General features: G+C 40.5%; 1 protein-coding gene across 1 annotated transcript in view; it reads left to right on the top strand.

The window, feature by feature from the left end:
• The window catches only part of PDXK (pyridoxal kinase), a 52,500-nt gene extending 32,647 nt beyond the window's left edge, over positions 1-19,853 (top strand). The window contains exons 3-11 of the mRNA XM_064472629.1: positions 486-590; positions 3,475-3,558; positions 5,487-5,533; positions 7,795-7,880; positions 8,673-8,718; positions 11,261-11,372; positions 12,759-12,895; positions 13,459-13,525; positions 14,582-19,853. Of these exons, the coding sequence (XP_064328699.1) occupies positions 486-590; positions 3,475-3,558; positions 5,487-5,533; positions 7,795-7,880; positions 8,673-8,718; positions 11,261-11,372; positions 12,759-12,895; positions 13,459-13,525; positions 14,582-14,694 (797 nt within the window). The 3' untranslated portion in view covers positions 14,695-19,853. The remainder of the gene's footprint in view (positions 1-485; positions 591-3,474; positions 3,559-5,486; positions 5,534-7,794; positions 7,881-8,672; positions 8,719-11,260; positions 11,373-12,758; positions 12,896-13,458; positions 13,526-14,581) is intronic.
• Positions 19,854-21,433: the final 1,580 nt, after the last annotated feature.

The following is a 21,433-nucleotide window of genomic DNA, read 5'->3' on the forward strand; positions in this document are numbered from 1 at the left end:
TTTAAAGAGCATCCATGACAATGTTCTGCTGAGGTCACTGGATTTGTTATGTGCAGGTTCCAGTGTCTGATGCTGCTGCATGCTTGTGTCCAGACAGATCTACCAGCCTGTTTAAGCTTGTCATCTAGCTTACAGTGAAGTCTAAAACATGTATGTCCCCCACAGGAAAGGGATAGCTGTACAGGCTCCATGGGAAAACTTGCAGGAGCTTGTGTGTGTTCTGCTTGATTTGCTGACAAATGGACAGTCTCAGACTCCAGTGTAGTCACTCTAGTTCCTCTGGGAAACAGAGGTCCTAAGAAGTTGTTGAGCATGTTAAGTGTCCTGCTGACAGCAGCTTTCATTCAGCAAAAACGTTTTACAGAAGAGGAGGTGGAAATGCTTTCTGGTGCTAATATCTGATATGATCCCTCCAAGTGTATAGTCTTTGTGATTCTGAATAGAAAATCTAGCTCTTGAAAAACTATCTGACATTTACTTTGCAGGTTATGCCCACTGGAAGGGTCAGGTGTTAAATTCAGATGAACTTCATGAACTTTATGAAGGACTTAAGCTGAACAAGGTCAACCAGTACGATTATGTACTCACAGGTAAGAAGAGCTTGTTGCTTGGGAGTTCCCATGAAATGTAGGCAAAGTAAAGAAATATAAATCATATCCCTCCTTATTCCAAATTAAGCAATTACCGTTTCCCTGCTTTGATTCCTCCTGCAATTTCATCTGTGTGTTATAGTCTCAACTGCCCATTCTGTTTAGTTTGAAACAGCCAGTGTTCTCCAGCCTGAAAGTTGTAATTGGGTGGGTAAATTGATCCCCTTGTATAGTTCACAGACTTGTACAGGCCAATCATGTACAGGCTTGATTAATGTTTTGGGAGTGCCTCTACTGAAAAAAGGATGAGGAACATCAGAGTGTTATTTTTCAAATGTATTATGAAGACATGAGTTTAACCTTTTCTCCTAAATTTGCAGTACTGGCACTCTGCGGTACTGTAGCATGATTTTATACACTGTTATCTGTCCTTCCTTTTTCTACTTTAAGGGGTAGTGCTTTGGATACAGAGCAAAGTATAAGCAGGGTAGGCTTTTGGTTTCGACTGTCATGTCTCTTGATTCTTTTGCTCTTGTTACTCTGTAGGTCCTCTGAGTGGACACAGTTCTGCGGGACCTACGGAGTGTTCCTTTGCTTGCCATTAGTGTTTATAAATATAGGCAAAGAGAACTTCTTGTAGGATGCTTTATAGAAAGGAAGGATTCTATGTGCAGTTTTTATTAAAAACTGTTTCTCACCCAGTTCCTGTTTCCCAAGTGTAGATTACTGATAGGGTTTCACCTCATAAAAGCTCTGCATCTGGTTTAGGTTACAGTATCAATTTTTTTATAACAGTGGACAGTCGCTTTTTAAGGTAAACAGAAATGTATTGCCAGATTTGATTGCTTTCATGGCTTCCACATGTAGGAAAGTGCTTTATATACAGGGAAAAACTGGAGACTTCAAGTAGCAGTCATTCCGGCTTGAAGGGTGTGGCATGTCTGAAGAGTTACTGTCAGTTACTTCTTAGGGAATATCTCCAAAGTAAAGGAGACTGAATAGAAAACAGATTGAACTAAGGTTAAGGAATTAATTTCAGCATAAATGGGTTCTTTGTGATTGAGAAATAGAAAAACTTGCTTCTTTTCCTTGAAAGAACTCACACAGGGGACATTCCCAGGAAAAGCACACTGTGTTGTAGGAGTTTTCAGGAGGCGTTAGTATGCAAAATTTGTAAATAAAGTTTGAGTATTCTTTCAGCTGAAATGTTGCTTCTTTATTTTACTTTCCACTCTTGGAAGAGGCCCCAACTGCTTTCTTATCAGTGTCTTGTACTGGCAAAGTGGATGTAAGAGATTAAAGAAGGTAGAAGGAAAAACAGAAATCTTCAGCAAAAAGCAATTTTGGAGGTTTTTAATAATTTATTAATACGCCTTTTAAAATAGGATGGATTTGTGGGTAGATGGTCAGTGGGTTGTTCATTTTCAAAAATCTCGTTCAGCGTAGGCATTTTCAGTAAGGACAGAAGGAAGGCATGGGTAGAAATGGCACTAATTTCTTAAGATCTAATAACACTGTCAGTGTTTCAGTGTTCAGTTGCACTGTGGCTGAACGTAAAATTCATTTATTTTCATTTAGGGCCAAGAGACGGATTTTTCTCTTCCAGCAGGAATAGCCATTCACTATAGTGCACAACTGTCTGTGTGCCTCCAACAACCTGGATATGATTATTCAAACGCTGACCGCAAATGAATTTGTCAACAGATGGGATTTGACTGTAATTATATGTCTGACTGTAGATATATTGGCTGAGGAAATTATTATCTTTAGGCTGATTATACAAAATAACATTTCATTAACTTTTGTGACTGTTAGTTACTTGTAGATCATGACATATTTGTTTCATTTACAGTAAAACACTCAAGGTAAGAAAGAAACTCCAATTCAGTGTAATTTTTTGGAAACACCTCAGTTAATAATGTTAATCATACTTGGTATTTTTTTTCAGCCAGCCTACCATCACAGGTCATTTTGAACAAAAACCTTTACTTGTCTTTTTTGACTGATTGTCATAATTTCATAGACATAAGAAAAAGCATTTTGGCCAAAATTCTTGGAAACTTTTTCCATTTCTCTGCAACATCTAAGAATTGATCAATTTTGTGAGGTTTTAAAAAAAATAAATCTCCAAAATGTATTTTAATATTTCAGTGGAGTGGGCATTTCCAAGCTGAAAGTTTGAAGAAGCTACCTTGCTAAAAATACTACTATTAAAAGAACTAAAGTAAATTAAAATAAAATTATTAATAAATGTTGTAAATAAAGTCAATGCATAAAATATATAGCTAAAGAAACATCTATAAAATAAAGTAACAATTAAATAAGAATATTGTGGTGCTAGCATTGTGATTATGGCCTTAACATATAATAAAACTTATTTCCAATTTATTTCACTGCTAAGCCTGGAAGTATGAATTTTAATAGTGTATTGGCCATTGCTCTAAAATATTCAACATTAATTCTCCATTGCATTAATGTGTTGGACTGTATCAGCATCAACATTAATAATAAAAAAACCTGCTTCAAACCAGAGTATGAGAGAAGTATATGGAATTTAAAATATTTCTTATAGTAATGATTCATACTGCTGTGTTGAAGAAAAGGAATGTTTTTTCCTTTCAGCCTGACTTTTTTGTATATATGTTCAAGCATTTTGAAGTTTTACGAGCCCTTCACATGTAACATACTTAGTAAATGGATTTTTAAGGTTATATTTGTAGTTGTGCAAGCAGAGTCTGTATTTGTCTTCCACTTGCTATTCCTGAATGAAATACTAAAACGCCTTTGTTCTAAAAATGCATTGTTGCAAAGGATGAGAAGTATGCAAAAAAAAAAAGCATTCATGAAAATACACTTCAAAATTGTCTTTTTTTTCCTCCCAAAGGGTATACAAGAGACACGTCATTTCTTGCAATGGTGGTGGATATTGTCCAGGAGTTGAAGCAACAGAATTCTAACCTAGTATATGGTAAGGATGTGTATTATAATCCTTTTTGCTTCATCATTGCATATGCCCATCACTTTCACGTTTTGGGAAGAAAACGCTGCTCTGATGCTACCCAGCATTTCACAATGATCTTGTGTTCTGATCTGGCTAGGACCAGCTGAGGCTGCAGTGGAGTTTCGCTTCAGCATTGCTTAAGCGTTGAGAGAATTGGTTTTTTTATCTGTCTAATTTTATGCCTTTCAGTATGTTTCTTGCATTATGCCATCCAAAGGAGAATGGGCCTTGAGGACTGATTGTCTGTATCAAAGGCAGGCTTGTAAAATCCCTGCCGGCTGCTGCTGGTTGTTCAGAGATGTAGGCTGTAAGTGCCTTCATCCAGGTGAAGCCTCTCCTGGATTTCCAAGTCAGTCAAAAGCGGGTTAGACGCTCCTGTGTTGCCCTAGCGTGGTTTCATGTTACATCCCAGAAGCAGTGTCTTACTGTGCCTTACATGCTTTATAATTTAGCTTAAACTCCAAGAAGTTTTTAACTCTGCCCTCTGCTAAGATAACCTAGGAGCACTCAAAGAGCAACAGACTCTATTAACATGTCATGTCAGGCTTCAACCTGTGAGAAAAGATTCTCCTTTTTCCTTCTGAACTCTCTTAGCGTTCAGAACTTTTGAACATAACCAGCATAGGTTTGAATTGGGGAAAACATTTAGAGTGACAGGGCAAAGTCCGGGGATTTAGTGGGACAAAAACCTGTGAATGATGGTTTGAGCCCATCATCTTCACATTCAGCGAACTGTGTGGTCAGGAAACATCTAGGATGGTTCACAGGATTTGCAAGGTATAATATTGCAGAGTGTGATATCTGACTTAAAATTAACAAAGCACAGTTCTCATTTAGAAAAATGTAGCAGAGATATCTTCATGAGCTCGGATTTTGTTGCTTTTTAGCCTTTTTTAACACTGTTGCATTGTCAGATTCTCCAGAGCCTTGTACTAGAATGTGAAAGGTAAAAGAATGTTGGAGTGTGAGCAGAAAGCAACATCTAGCTGTGTAGAGTAGGAAGGAAGCGGTCAGATGGTGGGAACACAGCTAGGCTTCTAAGTTCCTTTATTTTTAAATAAATAGATTATAAAGTAAGGAAAATACTTTAAAATGTAAAACAAATTACCTTCTTTTTAATCACAGAAACTTCCTTAAATACTGATTATACATTGTTTTGATACCTTTGGTTTTCTATTTCTTTTTTTATCTTGCTAGAAGCTCTTCTAACACAATGAACAATGTTCCTTTTTAAAGTACAAGGCTAGGCTGTTTCCATCCTCACTTTGAAACTGAGGGCACTTGGAGTATGTGTTAATACTGCTAATGATTCAGAACCTGTGCCAAATGTGGGTCAATATTATTACAGCAAGTATGAGTTTATGTACTTTGGCATGGATTTTCTTCTTGTTTCATTATAATACGCATAACTTTTTTATGTGTACACACAGCGTTTTGGGTGTGTACGTTTGGCATGTATCTTATGCTAAAGTAAAATTAGGACTCTTCTCACAGCTGTTAGCTTCTCCCATGTTTATTCCCCACCATGCTACTGTTCCAGAGTTTCGGTTTGGGGAGTGAAGGTGAAGGATCTCTGTGTTTTCCATAACTCCCCTTTACTCCCAGCAGCCAGACCTTCTCATCCTCATCACCTGCAGACATAACAACATGGAATTGGATAGGAGAGGGTGACTACAAGCTTCTGACAATGGTTTAAGACACACAGCCTACTCTTTCAGAATTGGCAGCCACCAGTTATGAATTTCGGGTTGAGTGTGCTGCAAGAGCTGTGGGAGTATATAAGTTATCAGGTGCTTCGTGCTGTTATGTAGCCACTGCTGTTACCTAAAACTTTTCCCTTCTACCAGGGTCTCTAACTGTACCCCATTTCTAAAGCTAGATTTATTCTGTTACAGTATGCGATCCAGTGATGGGTGACAAGTGGAATGGAGAAGGCTCAATGGTTAGTACTTAGCTCTTTGGATTCTCTGTATAGTGAATATTTGCTATATAAAGATGTATAAAGATTTATTAATTTTTAAACACCAAAACTAATCTACTTTACCTAAGTGTGGCTCTGGATCCCAACATCGAGTACGTTTGTACATTAATTTCCTCTGTTTAAATGAGTGTAGTATCTGGGAAGAATGATGGCTGCATAGCCCTGGGATTAATTCTAACACTCTGCTGAGACAGCAGGTGGAATACGGACCCTGTCCGCAGGAAAATATCCCCCTGCTCCCCCTCCTTGTCTCACTGGAGTTCCCTCATCATCTGTCAGAGTTCTGTTTTGTCTGGTAGCCTGGCTGGCATTGTCAGTGATTGTGTGAATTGACATACCACTCAAACCTAAATTAAGATGACTTATTTCATGTGAGATCCAACAGCTGTTAGGCATTGGGCTGTGATCGGTGACAGAAAGGTTCTGTGTGCCAATACCAGACTGCATGCTGACAAAGAAACATTCCCTCTTGATCGTGACTAGCAAATAATTTCAGTAAAAATGCAATGTGGGAAGACATCAGTAATAATGGCATTTTATGTTTTCTTCTGTCTTAGCTAGTCATGCACTATGAATTCCTCTCTGTGTACCTTTTTACAGTTTACCTGCTCATAAAACATCATATGAACTAGCACTTAGTAATCAATTTGCCATTGCTTTTGTGTTCTATTCTTTCATTTTATGTCTATTGTAATACTTAACTGTCCTCGGCTTTTTCTAACAAGGCAGAGAATCTAGCAGCTGTCAGGTTGTTTTGCAAAGCTTTAGCTCTTGGGAGAAGTCATAACCATGGGCCTACCTGTGTCTTTTGCGTGAAAGACAAGGTAGATGGAAGAGGGGGAGAATATTTAACATGCAACCCACCAACTCATTGCTGCCATAAGTAATAAAATAATTATTTAAAATGCCTTGGTTTAGACATGACCTAGTCTTGCATTTCTGTCCAAAGGTGGAGCCCCTGTGCCATCATCGCTTCACCATGGCTGCATGAGTGAGCTCAGTATCAGTTCATACTGATGTTCATACTGGGTGTTCTGGTAGCACCTGGTGGTCAACACTGTGATGGGGTTGTACCTGTTGCTGATACAATTGGAATGGGAGACAGTAACACATGGGCACACGTATACATGCACCCTGTCCTGTGTAGCTTCTGAGACTAACAGAGAAAACAAAACAAGGACATAAGGGGGATGAATTCTGATTTAACAAATGGGGTTCTGTCAAAGAGTATCAGCTACTAGTAAACAGTGAACTTTTATTAAAGGTTTTGTTAAACTGAGTTACAGCAGGACTCAGGAAGGTGAGGTGACCCCTCTACCTATCTAACCCAAACTCCTAGCTGAGCTCCAGTGTGTGCCAAAACAGCTGATGCTTTTCAGCTTTGAGTCTGAAGAATGTACAGGGTGGTGAGCTCGTGTTACGTCTTAGTGTGTCATCTGCTTAGACAACCAGTCTTGCTTTGCTGATGGGCCGTATTTAGCTAACGAAAACAGGGCGGAGATGGAACAAACAGGCAGAAAGGGAAGCATTGGCCCTCATTACTTGAAGAGCTGATTCTGCAGGCAGCAAAGTGTGCTAGGATTTTGTTAGGCTTGGGCGCAACACAAGCAAAATATTTTTAATGTCCTTATCGGAGCTGCTTTATAGATTAAGTTGTACCAAACAAATTACAAATCTGATTCCCATTCAGGCATATTGACGTACAGCACACCCTAGAAATGCTGCACTGAAAGAAGGAGGCAAAATAATGCATAGCATGGATGTTACTTGTTCCTAAGCCCCCCAGTGTAATACAATGTGGGCACACACTGCTGCAGCAAAGGGCCTCTGCACTGCCAGTACAACAAACAACTAGTTTGTTTTGGAGGTAAGGGCATGAGAAAGGGTTCCCCATGTTGGGACGCTGTATTTCCTAATGTTGTTGTGTCACCTTGGTGAGAGGGAACCCAAAGGTTCTTCAGCCAGGAACCACTTCCTTTTAATGCTGCCAGTTTAGGCCTGTCTGCTTAGCGGTGCTTCCCATGGCCTCCAGTGAAAGAAGGGCTGTTGGTTGTGCTGTCAGCAGCCTGAGGATGCACTAGCGCTTTAGTTACTGCTCCATAACAGTACACTGGGAGCTGTCAGGTTACACCATGACAGCATGAATGGTAGTTGAGGGAAGGAGGGTTGTAGACCCACATGTCAGATGCTGCTGACATTTGATACTGTTTTTTCTCCCCCAGTATGTGCCCAAGGATCTCCTCCCAGTCTACAGGGACAAAGTTGTACCAGTTGCTGATATAATTACACCTAACCAGTTTGAAGCTGAGTAAGTACTTGTTTTCTTTTATAGCCTAATAAACTTGGGGATAAAAGCAGGGGAGACTGATACCTGTTCTTTTATGTGACACAATACAAGGCCGTATGTATATATGTCTTGAGTTTTGTTTTTCAGCTGTGACTTTCAAGTGGTGCTTTGCAGCAAAACTCCAACTGTTCCATACTGAAACCAATAAAAAATCTGGGAGTTATGTGAGGAAACAATTTCTCTTGTTTTCACCAGTCTCTCATTTTTATGATTACTTATTGTTGTCTCCAGAGGCCTGTATCTAGGGCAGGTTATAAAAATACCTCACTTCCCTTCCCCATCCGTACCCATTTGTAGGAAAATTTTTATACGTCAGAATATTAAAACTGAAATTGTTTGACTCAAACTCCCAAAATTAGATTCAGAAATACTACCATGGCAAAATCAAATGCCTCCTGCCCATCCCATCTACATAGCTGTGGCTCTTTGTTCAGGAGTTTATCTGTTGTGATACATCACAGGCTGTCCTCCTAAGGGGAGGGAGCAGCTACATGGGAGATGGAGAGAAGACACTTGTGAGGGAATTTTATGATACAGGGATCTCTACAGGAGGCTGGTGTGAGTCTGCTTCAGAAGCACTGTGTATCTGTGTACATAACTTTCAAAGACAGTGGTCTGGTACAGCAGACCATGTAGCTACAAACAGTTTAGGCCTGTATGGTGCAGTCCAAGCTTTCTTCCTTTCAAAGAGTAAACAAAGCAGTCATTGCCTAGAGAACTTGTGCTCTTCTAAGATTTCTGTTTCATTCTCAGGTTACTCACAGGCAGGAAGATTCACACAGAAAAAGAAGCTTTAGAGGTAAGTAGGTAAGGGGTAGGATGTGTAAGATCTCTTTCTGTATTCCTGCCTGCACTTTGGCCTCTATCCGTTCTGTCCATTTATCATTAAAGCTTGTGCACTCCCCGCACAGAACACTTCCTGTTCTAGTGCCAGACTCCTGAAGAAACTTCCCAAAAGAACTACAGATAAAGGCATTACAGGGGTGATGGGTAGGTCTCTGCAAGCTTGTTTTCCTGCAGTGTAAGAAGGGTAGCAGCAGCACACATGGCAAGTAACCACACTCTTGTCAGTGCTGTGGGAATCCACTGGTTGCTGTGAAAACGCCGGGTGACACGGGGCATTAGAAACCTGCATGAGTCGCTCCCTCTGCTGTCTACATGTGAGTCGTGCAACAGCCACGCTAAGTTTCAGGACAGCCGTTTCTCATTCTCGCATACAGACTGTAAGGAAGACAGCTTACAAGCAAACTCTTACAAGGACTGGTTGAATACACTCTGAATTTCTTTCTGACAGTGTTTGCTGCTTGTTTGTTTCTCTTCCTTAAATTGACTCAAATGGGATGAAACCTTGGTAGCAAAAGGATAGATGAGAAACCAGACTGGGAGTGATGGCCTTCAGGTACTTCCTGGTGAAAGATGGACAAGTCCACAGCACTGATAGCTGCTGTCATCTCCACAAAGAGATAACAGATGGTCCTGCGTTGAGGTGTAAGGATTTACCCTTTTACACAAACTGAAGAAAATAAAAAGCTGCAGGGCTTGGTGATGAAGACAAAATCAGAATATGGTTTTATTGGTGTCTTGAGAAGAGCTGAACTCTTTGTTTTATTGACTCATCAAGTGCTTTCCTAATGGACTGATATTATTTCTTCCAGTGTGGTTTTGAACTTCAAAGGAACACAAAATCTTTAAACAGCAGCTGCAGTGGCACCCCAGAGAGTAGCTGGGGTCTGTCAGCCCAAATGTTTGTTGGTTTTTTGTTTTTTTTTTTTCCTCCAGCAACGTCATGCAACATGGGTTGATTACCATCTCTTCATGGCAGGAAGCAGCTCCAAAGATTTCAACTCTTAATTCCTCCCCCTTCTCCCTGCTCCCCAAGTCTTAGTTACCCCGCGGTGCTGGGCGAGGGTGACGAACTGTGCTTCATGCCACTAGCTGCTAACTAGAACTCAGTTTTTCTATTCTCATCCTCACCTTGAGAACAACACTGTTAGCTGAGCAGCCATTAGTTTTAGGTTTGCATATTTCAGCTGCAAACAGGAGTTGGATGTGCTAAACAATTTTACAAGGCAGTTTTCTGACAGTGTCTGATTTGAGTGATAGCTCATCCTTGTGACAGGTTTTAAAAAATCTTGTTCTAAAGAGATGGAATTATACTTAGGAATGGAAACATTTAAAATAGTTGCTTGCAGGATGTTATGTTTTAATCTGTCTGTCTCCCCAGCTGCATGTCATATATTGGTCTATCTTTCTGAGTAATAATCCATGCTGGAATTTGTCCCCTTTGGAGGGGGTAGGAATTCTGGCATTGATTTCCATGGTGACATGTTTTCATTCATTTCTTTAGCAAGACTAGTGACAACAGTATTGTCTCCAAACATAAAATTAAATATGACCTAGGACTTAGCCCCTTTACATTAATATAACAACTGGAAATACTGGTGATTAGGTTCTTGGTGAATTGTGACTGAGAAGAAAAATTGAGTTTAATGTTACTTCACAGGTTGATTATGTCAGCATATGCTGGTGGACTTGCTGCTGCTTTAAAGCCTAACTGATGTCTGTGCAAAGAGGTCAGACAGTTGAGGAAGCTTGGAAGCTTAGAGAAGAAAGAAAAGCAATAGAGAATTAAAATATAGCAGAAATAAATCCTTATCATTCAGCTGTTCGTGAGTTGTAGCTAGCCTGAGAGAATTTTTAGTTAAACTCTTCTGGGAATATTAATATTTTATCTGTGTTTTATGCTAAACTCATTATTGAAGTCATTCTTTCTTCTGTGAAATGAAAATCACTTCTGTAGTAACCAGTTGTGATATCAGAAGCACAGTATTAATGAGTTTAAGTGAGCAAACAGAGTGGAAATACAGCTGCAAAGGTACATAATTTAGAGATGTAATTTGGGGCTCAAAACAGAATGAGAACAGAAGATTGAGACAGACGCACGTGTGCCTCTGATTCAGCTCTTCAATTCTTTATTTTTGCTAACTTTTAAAGTTAGCAAACATTATCTTATGATAATATGTTCTGAAAACACAATGCAGGCAAAAATTCTGATCGCAGCTGAAACAGAGTATTCTTTCCAGAGGAGCATCCAAAGATAATACAAACACAGATGCTTGTATGTTTTAACAAGTGTGTATGTTTAAATACAGAAGTTTTGATTCCCCTATTTCAAATTAATTCCCCTAATCAAGTTAATTCTTTGAGTAGAAGCTGTTTCTTCTTTTTACAAAAGATGCCAAAATAAGGTGCTTGTCAAAAATCCTCGGTACTACGAATGATGCAAGGTTTAATCAACACACATTGCAGTCACTAATTCCTGGGTTTTTGCACATGGAAAGGTAATGGATATGCTTCATGCCATGGGACCAGAGACTGTGGTGATCACAAGCTCAGATCTACAGGCACCTCTAGGAAACGACTACCTAATGGCTCTGGGAAGCCACAGAAAAAGTGAGTCATTAACTCCTTCATTAAACTTTCTTTTAACCTGTTCCATGCTTTCAGTTACTTTTTTAAGAAGGAGTTTCATCAGACACATCTGTAGCGCATGGAAGGAGCTTAGATCCTTAAGTGAGCTTCTCTACAGTAATATCAGAGAGCAGTAAGAATGGGGCTGCTCCATGAAGGAAGAGACCTGGGAGCTGAGCGTGATCATAGCATGGACAGAGCACTGCCCTCACCAACAGGGCACAGGGCCATAGTATCTGAATAAGGTGAGCAGAACAAGGGTGGTGATGGCAGAGAGGTGCCATTGACAGTCCAGTGATCATCAGAGAAAGGTGAGATAAGCCAGGTGTGAGATTAATCTGGAAAATCCAATCAGTAAATCATGACAGCAGGGCTGTACACAGGTACACCTACAACATAGCTCCTGCTTGCACCTGGGCCTGAACTTCTGTGCAGCTGCTGGGCAAGTGGGCAGAGGGTGTGTGGGTGGAGGATGTCCTAGGTGAGTTTGATCAGCACTGTTGAAGCCCCTAGTAGTGGCCCTGACAAGTAGTAGTGGTATGAAACAGGAACTTGAATGTTTTGAAAGCTTTTATGAAAAGTTACACTGTCCTGCTAGCAGACTGATCCTCCCCTGATAGGTTGTAAAATGTCCTGCTTCTTCTTTATATCCCTTTCTATACCATCACCAAGATTCACAGTGTGTTTGGACTGTCACAGGACGTTTTAGCTGAGAAGGGCATAGCTATGTGGGATGGTAGATGATCTCATTTTCTTGTTCATCTAAGGGATATAAATGTAAGCATCACATTCTGGACTGCTGAGAGACCAAAAAAGCCTTGATATTTAAAACAGATTCCACTAAGAATCACTCAGGTGGTCTTAGCACTCAGTACATGCCAGGTTTGGAATAAGTCTGGTCATTCCAGTGGTGATTACAATATGGCATGTGGATCAGAGATTCTCTGCTCACGTTTACAGCTGCTCTTCTGCCTCCATACAAGCTAGAGATACTCTAGATTATGGTTTGGGATGTTCTATCTAGGATCAGTAGTCTCCATAAATATGCGGTTTCCTGAGCAAGCTGCTGTTGCTGTCTAAATGAAAATAGGTGGCTCTCAAGCCTTCATGAAAATGAAGGTGCTAGCTACCTGCTCCCTCCTAAGTGAAGTACGTACAGTATTTAAGTTGTAAATGCTATCCCAACTTGGCAAAGTTTTGAAAGGTTGCACCTTTTTACAGGAGCTGGTACAAAGTTTACAATACTTGTTAGCATCTTTACATTCCAAACAACAAAATAATTCAAATCTGGCGATCACTTTTAAGTTATAGTAAATGCTGTTGTATTAATTGCTGGGTCTGTTACTTAACTGTCTGTCTGTGTTGTAGCTGCAGCAGATGGTACCAAGATGACACAAAGAATTCGAGTGGAGTCTCCTAAAGTAGATGCTGTCTTTGTTGGAACAGGAGACTTGTTTGCTGCTATGCTTTTGGCGTGGACACATAAGCATCCAAACAACTTGAAGGTGTGGGAGAAGTTATTTGTCTCTCTGCAAGTTTAGACTGTTTCTTTTTTTTATAAATTAGTTTTAATCTATTGACATTATTTAAAGACTGTCTTTTGGTTTGGCTTTTTTCCCTCATCTCAGAGGAAAAAAGGCTGAATTTCCCTTTTGCCAAAATATTTTAGCTTGTACAACTTCAGACAGTCGCATTTCAGTTACATGGATTTTGTAATTTTATGAAATAAGATGTTCTCCTCTCTAGAGAGAGAGAGACTGTGTGCATGTTTGTAATAAATGATTTTCTGTGCTTATTTTGAAGTGAGGGTAAAAAATGTTATCAGATCTATTTTTCTGTTTCTTTCCCTTTAGCACGTAGTCCTCGATATGGGTGTACGGTTTCTAATACCCATTTTGGGAGAATTAAGAGAGTCTAAAATTTTTTTTCCCAAACTCTACATTACATAGTTGTGATCTGTTTGCATTGTTAGTCATGTTTGTCTCTTAATAGCAGTGTTTTTGGAATAATATTATTAAACTAGGCAACTGAAACTTTACTAAAATGTGAATATATTGTGTTAATGCAGGTGGCGTGTGAAAAGACTGTGTCAGCCATGCAACATGTTCTGCAAAGGACCATTAAGAGTGCAAAAGGTAATTCATTCAAACGTTGTTCCGTTGTTCTGTCTGGATTTGCATCAGAAGAAACATTCACAGAATCCCAGGTTGGAAGGGACCTCAGGGATCATCTAGTCCAACCTTTCTAGGAAGAGCGCAGTCTAGACAAGATGGCCCAGCACCCTGTCCAGCCGACTCTTGAAGGTGTCCAACGTGGCCAAGTCAACCACTTCCCTGGGGAGATTATGCCAATGGTTGACTGTCCTCAGTGTGAAAAATTTCCCTCTGGTGTCCAATCGGAATCTCCCCAAGAGCAATTTGTGTCCATTCCCCCTTGTCCTCTCCATGTGACTCCTTGTAAAAAGGGAGTCTCCATCTTCTTTGTAACTACCCCTTAAGTACTGGTCAAAAAGCTTTCTGGGTTTCCTGACTAAAGGCATCCCTTAGTGCAGAAGCAGCCAGAGAATTTACAGAATGAGAGCTTGGTACTCTTGTGAGTGCACGTTCCTGACTCTGTCCTCCAAGCCTATTTTTGACAACACCCGACTGAAGATGTCACTGTTCAGCTTGTAGTGGGACTACAGTTGTGCTGACTGCACTTGACTGCTTTGCAAAACAGTGGTGGAAGAACTTGTTTGACATGCAAGAGAGCTTCTGTTTTAAGTGTAGCTAGTTCACTTTCCCTTTGAGTGCGTGTGTTTAGTATTGGGAAGGGTTTATCAACTAATAATAAACTGTCTGTTTGCTGTGTTGGCCGTGTGAAGAGAAATTTTTTTTTTTCAGCTTCTCTCCCCTTGGAGTTCCCGTGTCTTTCATTTCCTAAGGAGATCCAGATGGGATCTGTGGGTTCCTGGAGCATGTCTGCCACTTTCTAATAACCACAGAGCTGTGTTTCTTTCCTGGAGAGAGGTGCAGAACAGGGGTGATAAGAAATCACAGTGCTGACCTGGATCTTCCACTTCGGAAGCCTTTAGCAGGGGGCAGTAAGAGAGATTGGGGAGGAGGGTAGGAAAACAGTGGGGTAACAGAACAATGTAACTTGTCGCTTTTTATACTGCTGTTTTTAATGCCATTCTGATGTCATCTTTCTAGCACAAGCTGGAGAAGGAAACAAACCAAACTCAGCCCAGCTGGAACTGAGAATGGTCCAAAGCAAAAAGGACATAGAAAACCCAGAGATCATAGTGAAAGCCACCGTGTTATAAAGGCTGTACGTCTCCAATAACGCACAATGTATTGATGTCCTCATTTCTTTCCTGTAAATTGTAATATTTGCCTTAGATCTGTGACAGAAACCTGACTTTCATGAACTAGTGCCCAGCATAGGCAGATATCCACTCTAAAACATATGTGCTGGCCTTGCTCAGTTTTAAAAATAAAACAATTAGCGTGCATTGAAGCATATTACCAGGTATCAAAATGGCTGTCAAAATTCACTTAATCTTTGTAATTACCCAGGGCAAGAGAGTACAATGTTCCTGCCTTGCCAAAGACTTTAGATGTGAATTTGCTAATGGAATGCTTGACTGTCTGGAAAATATATTTCAAGATGGCATCTAGTGCCAGTGGAGCTGGCTCAAAGCTCCCTTTTCCTGGAGATATCTGGTTACCTACTCTGGTATTCAGTATCTCAGCTGCTATGAAACTAAGCAGGGTTAGAACTACACACAGAGCTCTGGTTGTGTGTAGGAGTACTTTGAAGATGTTTGGCATTTAAGTACTCTGAAGTGACCTTGAGGTGTCATTCATGTTACTGATAACTGCTCCTGTTTCTTGTCTATGAACAGCTGCACAGTTTCAGTTTCTGTAGGTACTGTCTGCTTATTTCTAATACTGCTAATCTGTGGGTGCCCACATGATTTTCTTCCAAAAGCTGCTCCAGAAACATCTTAATTAATCAGATAATATCTTTATTCAGTAGCACTGATTAGAAGTTTGTAGTTCTACCTCCGAGGCCAGCTTTGATTCTTTGTTTAGTTTTTATCTAAGGACAAGCATTCTGTAAGGACGAAAGAGAAAGCAGCTCTTACCCTGAAAGCTGGCTACTCTAGTTTGTTCTTCATGGGTGGATGTATTTACAAACTACTTGGGGGGCGCTTCCACTTAACAATAGTGAGCACTACTGGCAGGCTTATTAATGGAGCAATGTGGTAAAAGTAATATTTCTAGTTTAGTAAGGTTTAGTAAGTTACACATGTTTACCAAATGCGATGAAACATGCAAAATGAGTTTGTTCATAATGTCTCTGCAGCCTACGCTGATTAGAGATGGCAGAAATGCGTTATCATTAATGCTTCTTTATTTTAAAATTCTGCTTCGTAAGGCTTCAAAATGGGATTCTTAATAATTTCAGCACCCTGTACATCACAGACACATATTATACCCTTAGGGCAGATATACTGACATGTACTGACCACTCATACTTCCATATGATTTCTATGTGGGACTGAGGTTCTTGCTTCTCCCAAGATGATGTTTAATGTGTTGTTAAATCCAAATTCAGTTGATGGGCTTTATTTGTCTCAGACAGCATCAGAAGGTTAAAACTGCGTTTCTGCTTGCAGTGACACGAAGCAAATTTGCGTTAGAGGAAAGGGTTGAGGTTTTCTTGCTTACCTCAAGAAACTCACTTGTGGGTATGTCCCTTTCCTGCATCTTCCTCATCACCCCTGCCTAACTGATAGTATCACTTGCATAGCTTGGGAGTCCCCAAAAGAGCTGGTTTGGGGATTGCTTTGGCCCCTGAAGTCTTCGCTTATTCCACCATTTTTGTGGATTTTATGCCATTGTAAAAGTTAATTGGTTTCACCTAGTAGAAGAGGTCCTTAAGGTGAATTTTTAGCAGAATAGATTTTTTCATAGAGTAAGATTTATAATGAATACATTTCTGAAATCCCTCATCTGCAGCATCTCTGAAGGAAATTAAATTTAAGAGGTGAACATGTTTTGCAGTAAATATAAGAGGCAAACTTCAAGATTTCACTCTCAACAACTAATAATAATTTTATTTCCTCTCATGCATTTGGCATTAAAAATGGAAATAAAATTCATATGACTTGAGAATTTTAAGGGACACACCCCCACACACCCCCACACCCCGAAATGACCTACAAAACGTGACTCTACTGCCACAGTTTTTAGTAACCACTGCCATGAAATAACTTTCTAGCAATAATAATTTTGGTGATATGAACAGTTGCTAAAATTAGCAGTCAGTAACAGAGATGAGTTCATGGCTGATATCCAACATGTCAAAAGACGTGGACTATCTTAACAGTCTCTATAAATATATGATGGGAAGCAGTGAAGAAGGAGGAGCCAGGCTCTTCTCAGTGGTGCCCAGTGAAGGGATAGCCAGCAACGGGCACAAATTGAAATACAGGAAGTTCTGTTTAATCATTAGAAAAATATAATTCACTGTGAGGGTGATCAAATGCTGGCACTGGTTGCCCAGGGAGGTTGTAGAGTCTCCATCCTTGGAGATGTACAAAACCTGACTGAACATGGCCCTGGGCAACCTGCTGTACTTGACCCTGCCTGCGCAGTGGGGTTGGACTAGGTGATCTCCAGAGGTCCCTTCCAACCTCAACAGTTCTATGAAGTACGACAAATTGCCTTTCTTTGCAGCGCTGTATTTTTGAATTGATGCAAATATTCTTTTTTTCTTCCTGAGACACAAACTTCTAGATAGGCTGGGAAATAGGTGAGTATTAATAATTTGCTCCCTTTTTAGATAAGCTGCTTTTTGCTTGGGCACTTGTGCCAGGTGTACAGTTGCCTTTTTTAAGATAGTTGCTTTCAGCAAAGGTATTTAAATACTGTATCTGGGGATGCATTTCAACAGTTAAACGCAAAAGGATTTGAACTGTTTCTAGCATTGATTAAAGAAGTGTTGCATGCCATATTCCAAACATAACTAGGAGTTAATTTATCTTTTAAAATCAGACTATTTCACATGGAAGCGTATAATCCCTACCATCCTCTTGGGAAGAAGGGATCAACATACTGAACTTTCCTGCCTGTACATGTCATGGTTGACTTTGCGCCATTATGCTTGACACCCTCAGGCAGCTGTATCCAGTTTTGCAGCTCCTGTGGGTCACATACAAAAATCTTCAGGTGGCCAAGCTTTGAGACCTCTACTGTGTCCCTCAGGTTGCCAAGATTTAGATGAATTCCAGGAGCAGTTCACATGCAGTAAATGACATTCGATTTCTCTGGTCCCATGGCTCTGGCATAGATCTCGGATGGGTCTGGAAGTGGCTCCTGGTCACCATCTCCTATAGCCAGGGCTGTGGATTACCCAGCACCCCTGCACCAGCATTAGATTCATTGCCAGTCTCGTAACAGGGCCTGGCTTGGGAGCTGCATGGGGCCAAACTGAGAGCCGTATGGTGGCCATCCCTGCACTAGTGCAGTGCAAAATTGGGGTTCCTCATTTCTTCATACTAGGGGATCAACAGGAGAGGGAGACTCAAAACTGGCCTTTTAATTTTTTTTTAAAGCAACAATAAGTGTGCACTGTCAAAATTTGCTGTCAAAGAAACCCTACCTGTTGCAAGCATGTATTACAGAAAAGCCCTTTCAGTGAGATGGCACAATTTTTTTTGCCACTAAAAAAAAATAGACTTTCACAAGGGAATTGAGAGAAAGGCAAGGGCTGGTTTTCTCTGAAATAAAGAAGCTTGGAATTTAGGAAACTTAAACCTACTTTGCAAACAAGGTTTTATCTGTAAACCATAATGAACCGTGATCTTGCCATAAAAAAGAAAGTTATATGTTTGTTGGAGCAGCTTATACCTGTTATAACTGCTTCAAAGAATGGATCAGTTCAGTAATTCACACCTTCCTCAGAATCTGAGACATATCCATGTTTAGTATCTTTTTTTTTTAAATGTGCTCGATTTGCAGAAGTTCATATTTGGCAATAGCTGGATTCTGTAGCGATGGGCTGCTAGTTGCTTCTGCTTGAGTCCCTGGGAGTTGCTACTATAATACCTGTTTTAAACTCCCACTGACCTGATCTACATTAGGTCAGGTTTATGTCTTCAGTGAAGAATTGGGCTTAACATCTCTTGCCAGAAACAAACATCACACGTTATCTGTAAATAAATTATGTAGCTTACATTTTGTAGTCACAACAGGCTAACAGGTATTTTTAAATGTCAAGATATACATACTTAATACCTGGATGCATTTTTTATTTGTTCAGTTACACAGTGCTTTTTCATAATGTTTCCAGAACAAAATTCAAAGACTCAGCACAGTCCTTTCCAGTCTTTTATTCCCTCTTCTCCTCCTGCATATAATATCTGTATCTATTTCTGAGTTCCTACTGTCTTTCTGGTGCAGCTGGAAAGTATCTCAGTATTAGACAGCTGCCCACTATTTATTTAAGGGCTTGGAGGGGACTTATCAGGGTTGTCTGATCCACTTGTAGGTCCGTAGGTAAAGAAAAATGGTTAGCCTAAACTAGTTTAGGTCCCAACTGATTACAGAAGAACAAGCACTTTAGTCCAGAGAGTGGAGTCAATAACTAATGGATAATCTCCCATGACCATCCTAACAGCATGACAGGTGTCTGTAACCCACCAGTCCAGCATTCACCAGTTAGGGACTGCTGACTTCACTGCCACGCGTACTCCCACGTGTGCGTGTGAAGGTAGCAGCAAAGGACGCTTCCTTCTAGTGCTGAAGCGTCATGTACGCATGGGAGCGGTGAATGCTTTGTATTTGTGTCCAGTCGACATCCCCACCGTTCGTTCTTTTCACTTACTGGGAGTAATTTGTGTTGGATCCCTTTTTTCTAGAATGAACTTTCCAGTGTATGTGGTCAGCCATTTTGATTACTGCAGGTGCGCTCATTTGCAGAGCCATTGTGCAGGAGAGACCAAAAGTTGTTTACAAATGATCTACTCTATTCTGGGCCCAGATTAGTCTCTACACGCTTAAAATTCCCATGTACCTCTTCGGGAGACGTGCGTAAAGACATTGTGCTAAAATCAATGCTATTCACAGTTGATAAAAACGTTTAAGAAATCCACAGTATGAATTGTTAATGTTTGTTTGGTGATTTTTATCATAAGAGAGAGAAATCTATAATCAATGTGCTATACAAAAGAATCGGAGGACCAAGATTTCCAGCTACTCATACTGCCTGTTTGAGTGTCTTAACTGTGTCTTGATTGGGTGGTGTTAATTTGTTGTCTGAGACTGTTATGGTGATTGTATTGATTTATTTTAAAATATGTGGCAAGGAAGATTGTAATAAAAGTATCTACATTTAATATACCCCGCACAGACAAATTGTTAGATCCTATTTTTGAATATGTTAATCATTTCGGAATTAAACAGAACAAGAACAGTTCGGTAGATTTGCTGAATAAAGTGGATGTTTCCTTAGTTATATCTTAGTCTAGGAAAAGGGTAGCTGATGGAAGACTGCACATTTGTGTGCTGTAGTCACCTCACTGTAAGAGAGTAGGTATGTGGAATTGAGTAACATCCTTGTTGTCTTATTTTTTGGGTTTTTTTAAAGAAGTTTCATGGGAAGACAACTGCAGGCATTCTGCACCACAGCTCTCATATGCCTCTTACTTTCAGGTGTAGAACCTCTCTGTGTAGTGCTCTTTATTCCTGCATACAAGGTGAGAAGGGGGCCTTGGGATAAGAGGTCTCTTTCATGTGCAGCGTTTAGCTGCACTCCCCTTCACGGAGTAATTTTTATCTTCCTACGTAGGTTAGAGCATACAAGACTATATAGTAGGAAGCAATTGTTCCTGCATGTCAGAACAAGTGCTTCTGTCAGTACTCTGCAGCGTCTCTGCTGTGGCAGGGTTTTGCAAGAGGAAGAGAGTAGGCATGCGGTTTAATGAGCGCACTGGGTTTTGGAGAGGGTGCTGCATCATTATGCTTATGCCCGGGGGCGGAGTCTGGCTTATATTTATACTATAGAAAACCACCTCTCCTGAGTAAAGGTCCTTGCCCATTTAAAGAGTACTTTTAGAAGCTGAGACGCGTTACAAATTTTGGTCACTCTGAAACCAAAATATTGCTTCATAAGTGGAAACACAACGCCTTCTTTTATATCCCATTGCAGCCTTATCGGCTCATGGACTAGTCATTCAACTCCCATTAGAGCCACAGGATAAGATTATTCAGAGACCTGTTCTTCATGAAAGACATTTGCTTCTGGTAAGTGAGAGCCTACTGCTGAACAGTTTTGTAGCTTTCTAAAACACGTCCATTAAAGGCACATGTCAACCATGGAAACTAAGCTTTGAGATGTTCAGTCACGGCCCTGAAAATAGCTCTTCTCTTTTAAATAGATGAATAAAGCAGCGAGTTTATACATGCATGCAGGAGCAGACTTAAGGCAGATCCACAAAATTCCATCAGGAACTGGAGGAGTGTTGCCCTTAAGCGCCTGGCGAAGGGCGTTGAATGCAGAACGCAAGGGAGCTGCTATAGTTAGCACACTTTTTCAGGAGAGCCCAAGCTAGTTCTCACATTTTCCAGAAGAGAAGAACGCGGTTTGGCATGCAACAGCCTAGGAAAGCTCCCGTCTGCTTCACCAGGAAACCAGTGCCAGGTGCCAGCCCCAGCGCCACCAGCCACCAGTTTGGTGCTTTTACTGCTCCAGCAGCAACGGACCTCGAGGCAAATTCCCAAGCATGCTCCTAGATAAGCCCGCGTTCCTGACTGGGTGCCTCCACGGTGCGCATAGCAGTAATAAATCCACAGTTTGCAGAGCAGTGAATAGGGCAGCACATGACTCGGAGAAAACCAGCAATATGAGAAGGCTGTGCCATATGTTACATCACATGTATTCCTTCCCTACTGCCCTTGTGGTTGCATTGCTATTTAGAAAAATCTGTGTGTAGAAGAGTGTAATACATGTACTCTGTGTGTGTGTGTGTATGTTGAAGCTTTATTTGCAATATG

The sequence above is a fragment of the Phalacrocorax carbo genome, chromosome 1 (assembly GCF_963921805.1).
Source record: "Phalacrocorax carbo chromosome 1, bPhaCar2.1, whole genome shotgun sequence".
NCBI lineage: Eukaryota > Metazoa > Chordata > Aves > Suliformes > Phalacrocoracidae > Phalacrocorax > Phalacrocorax carbo.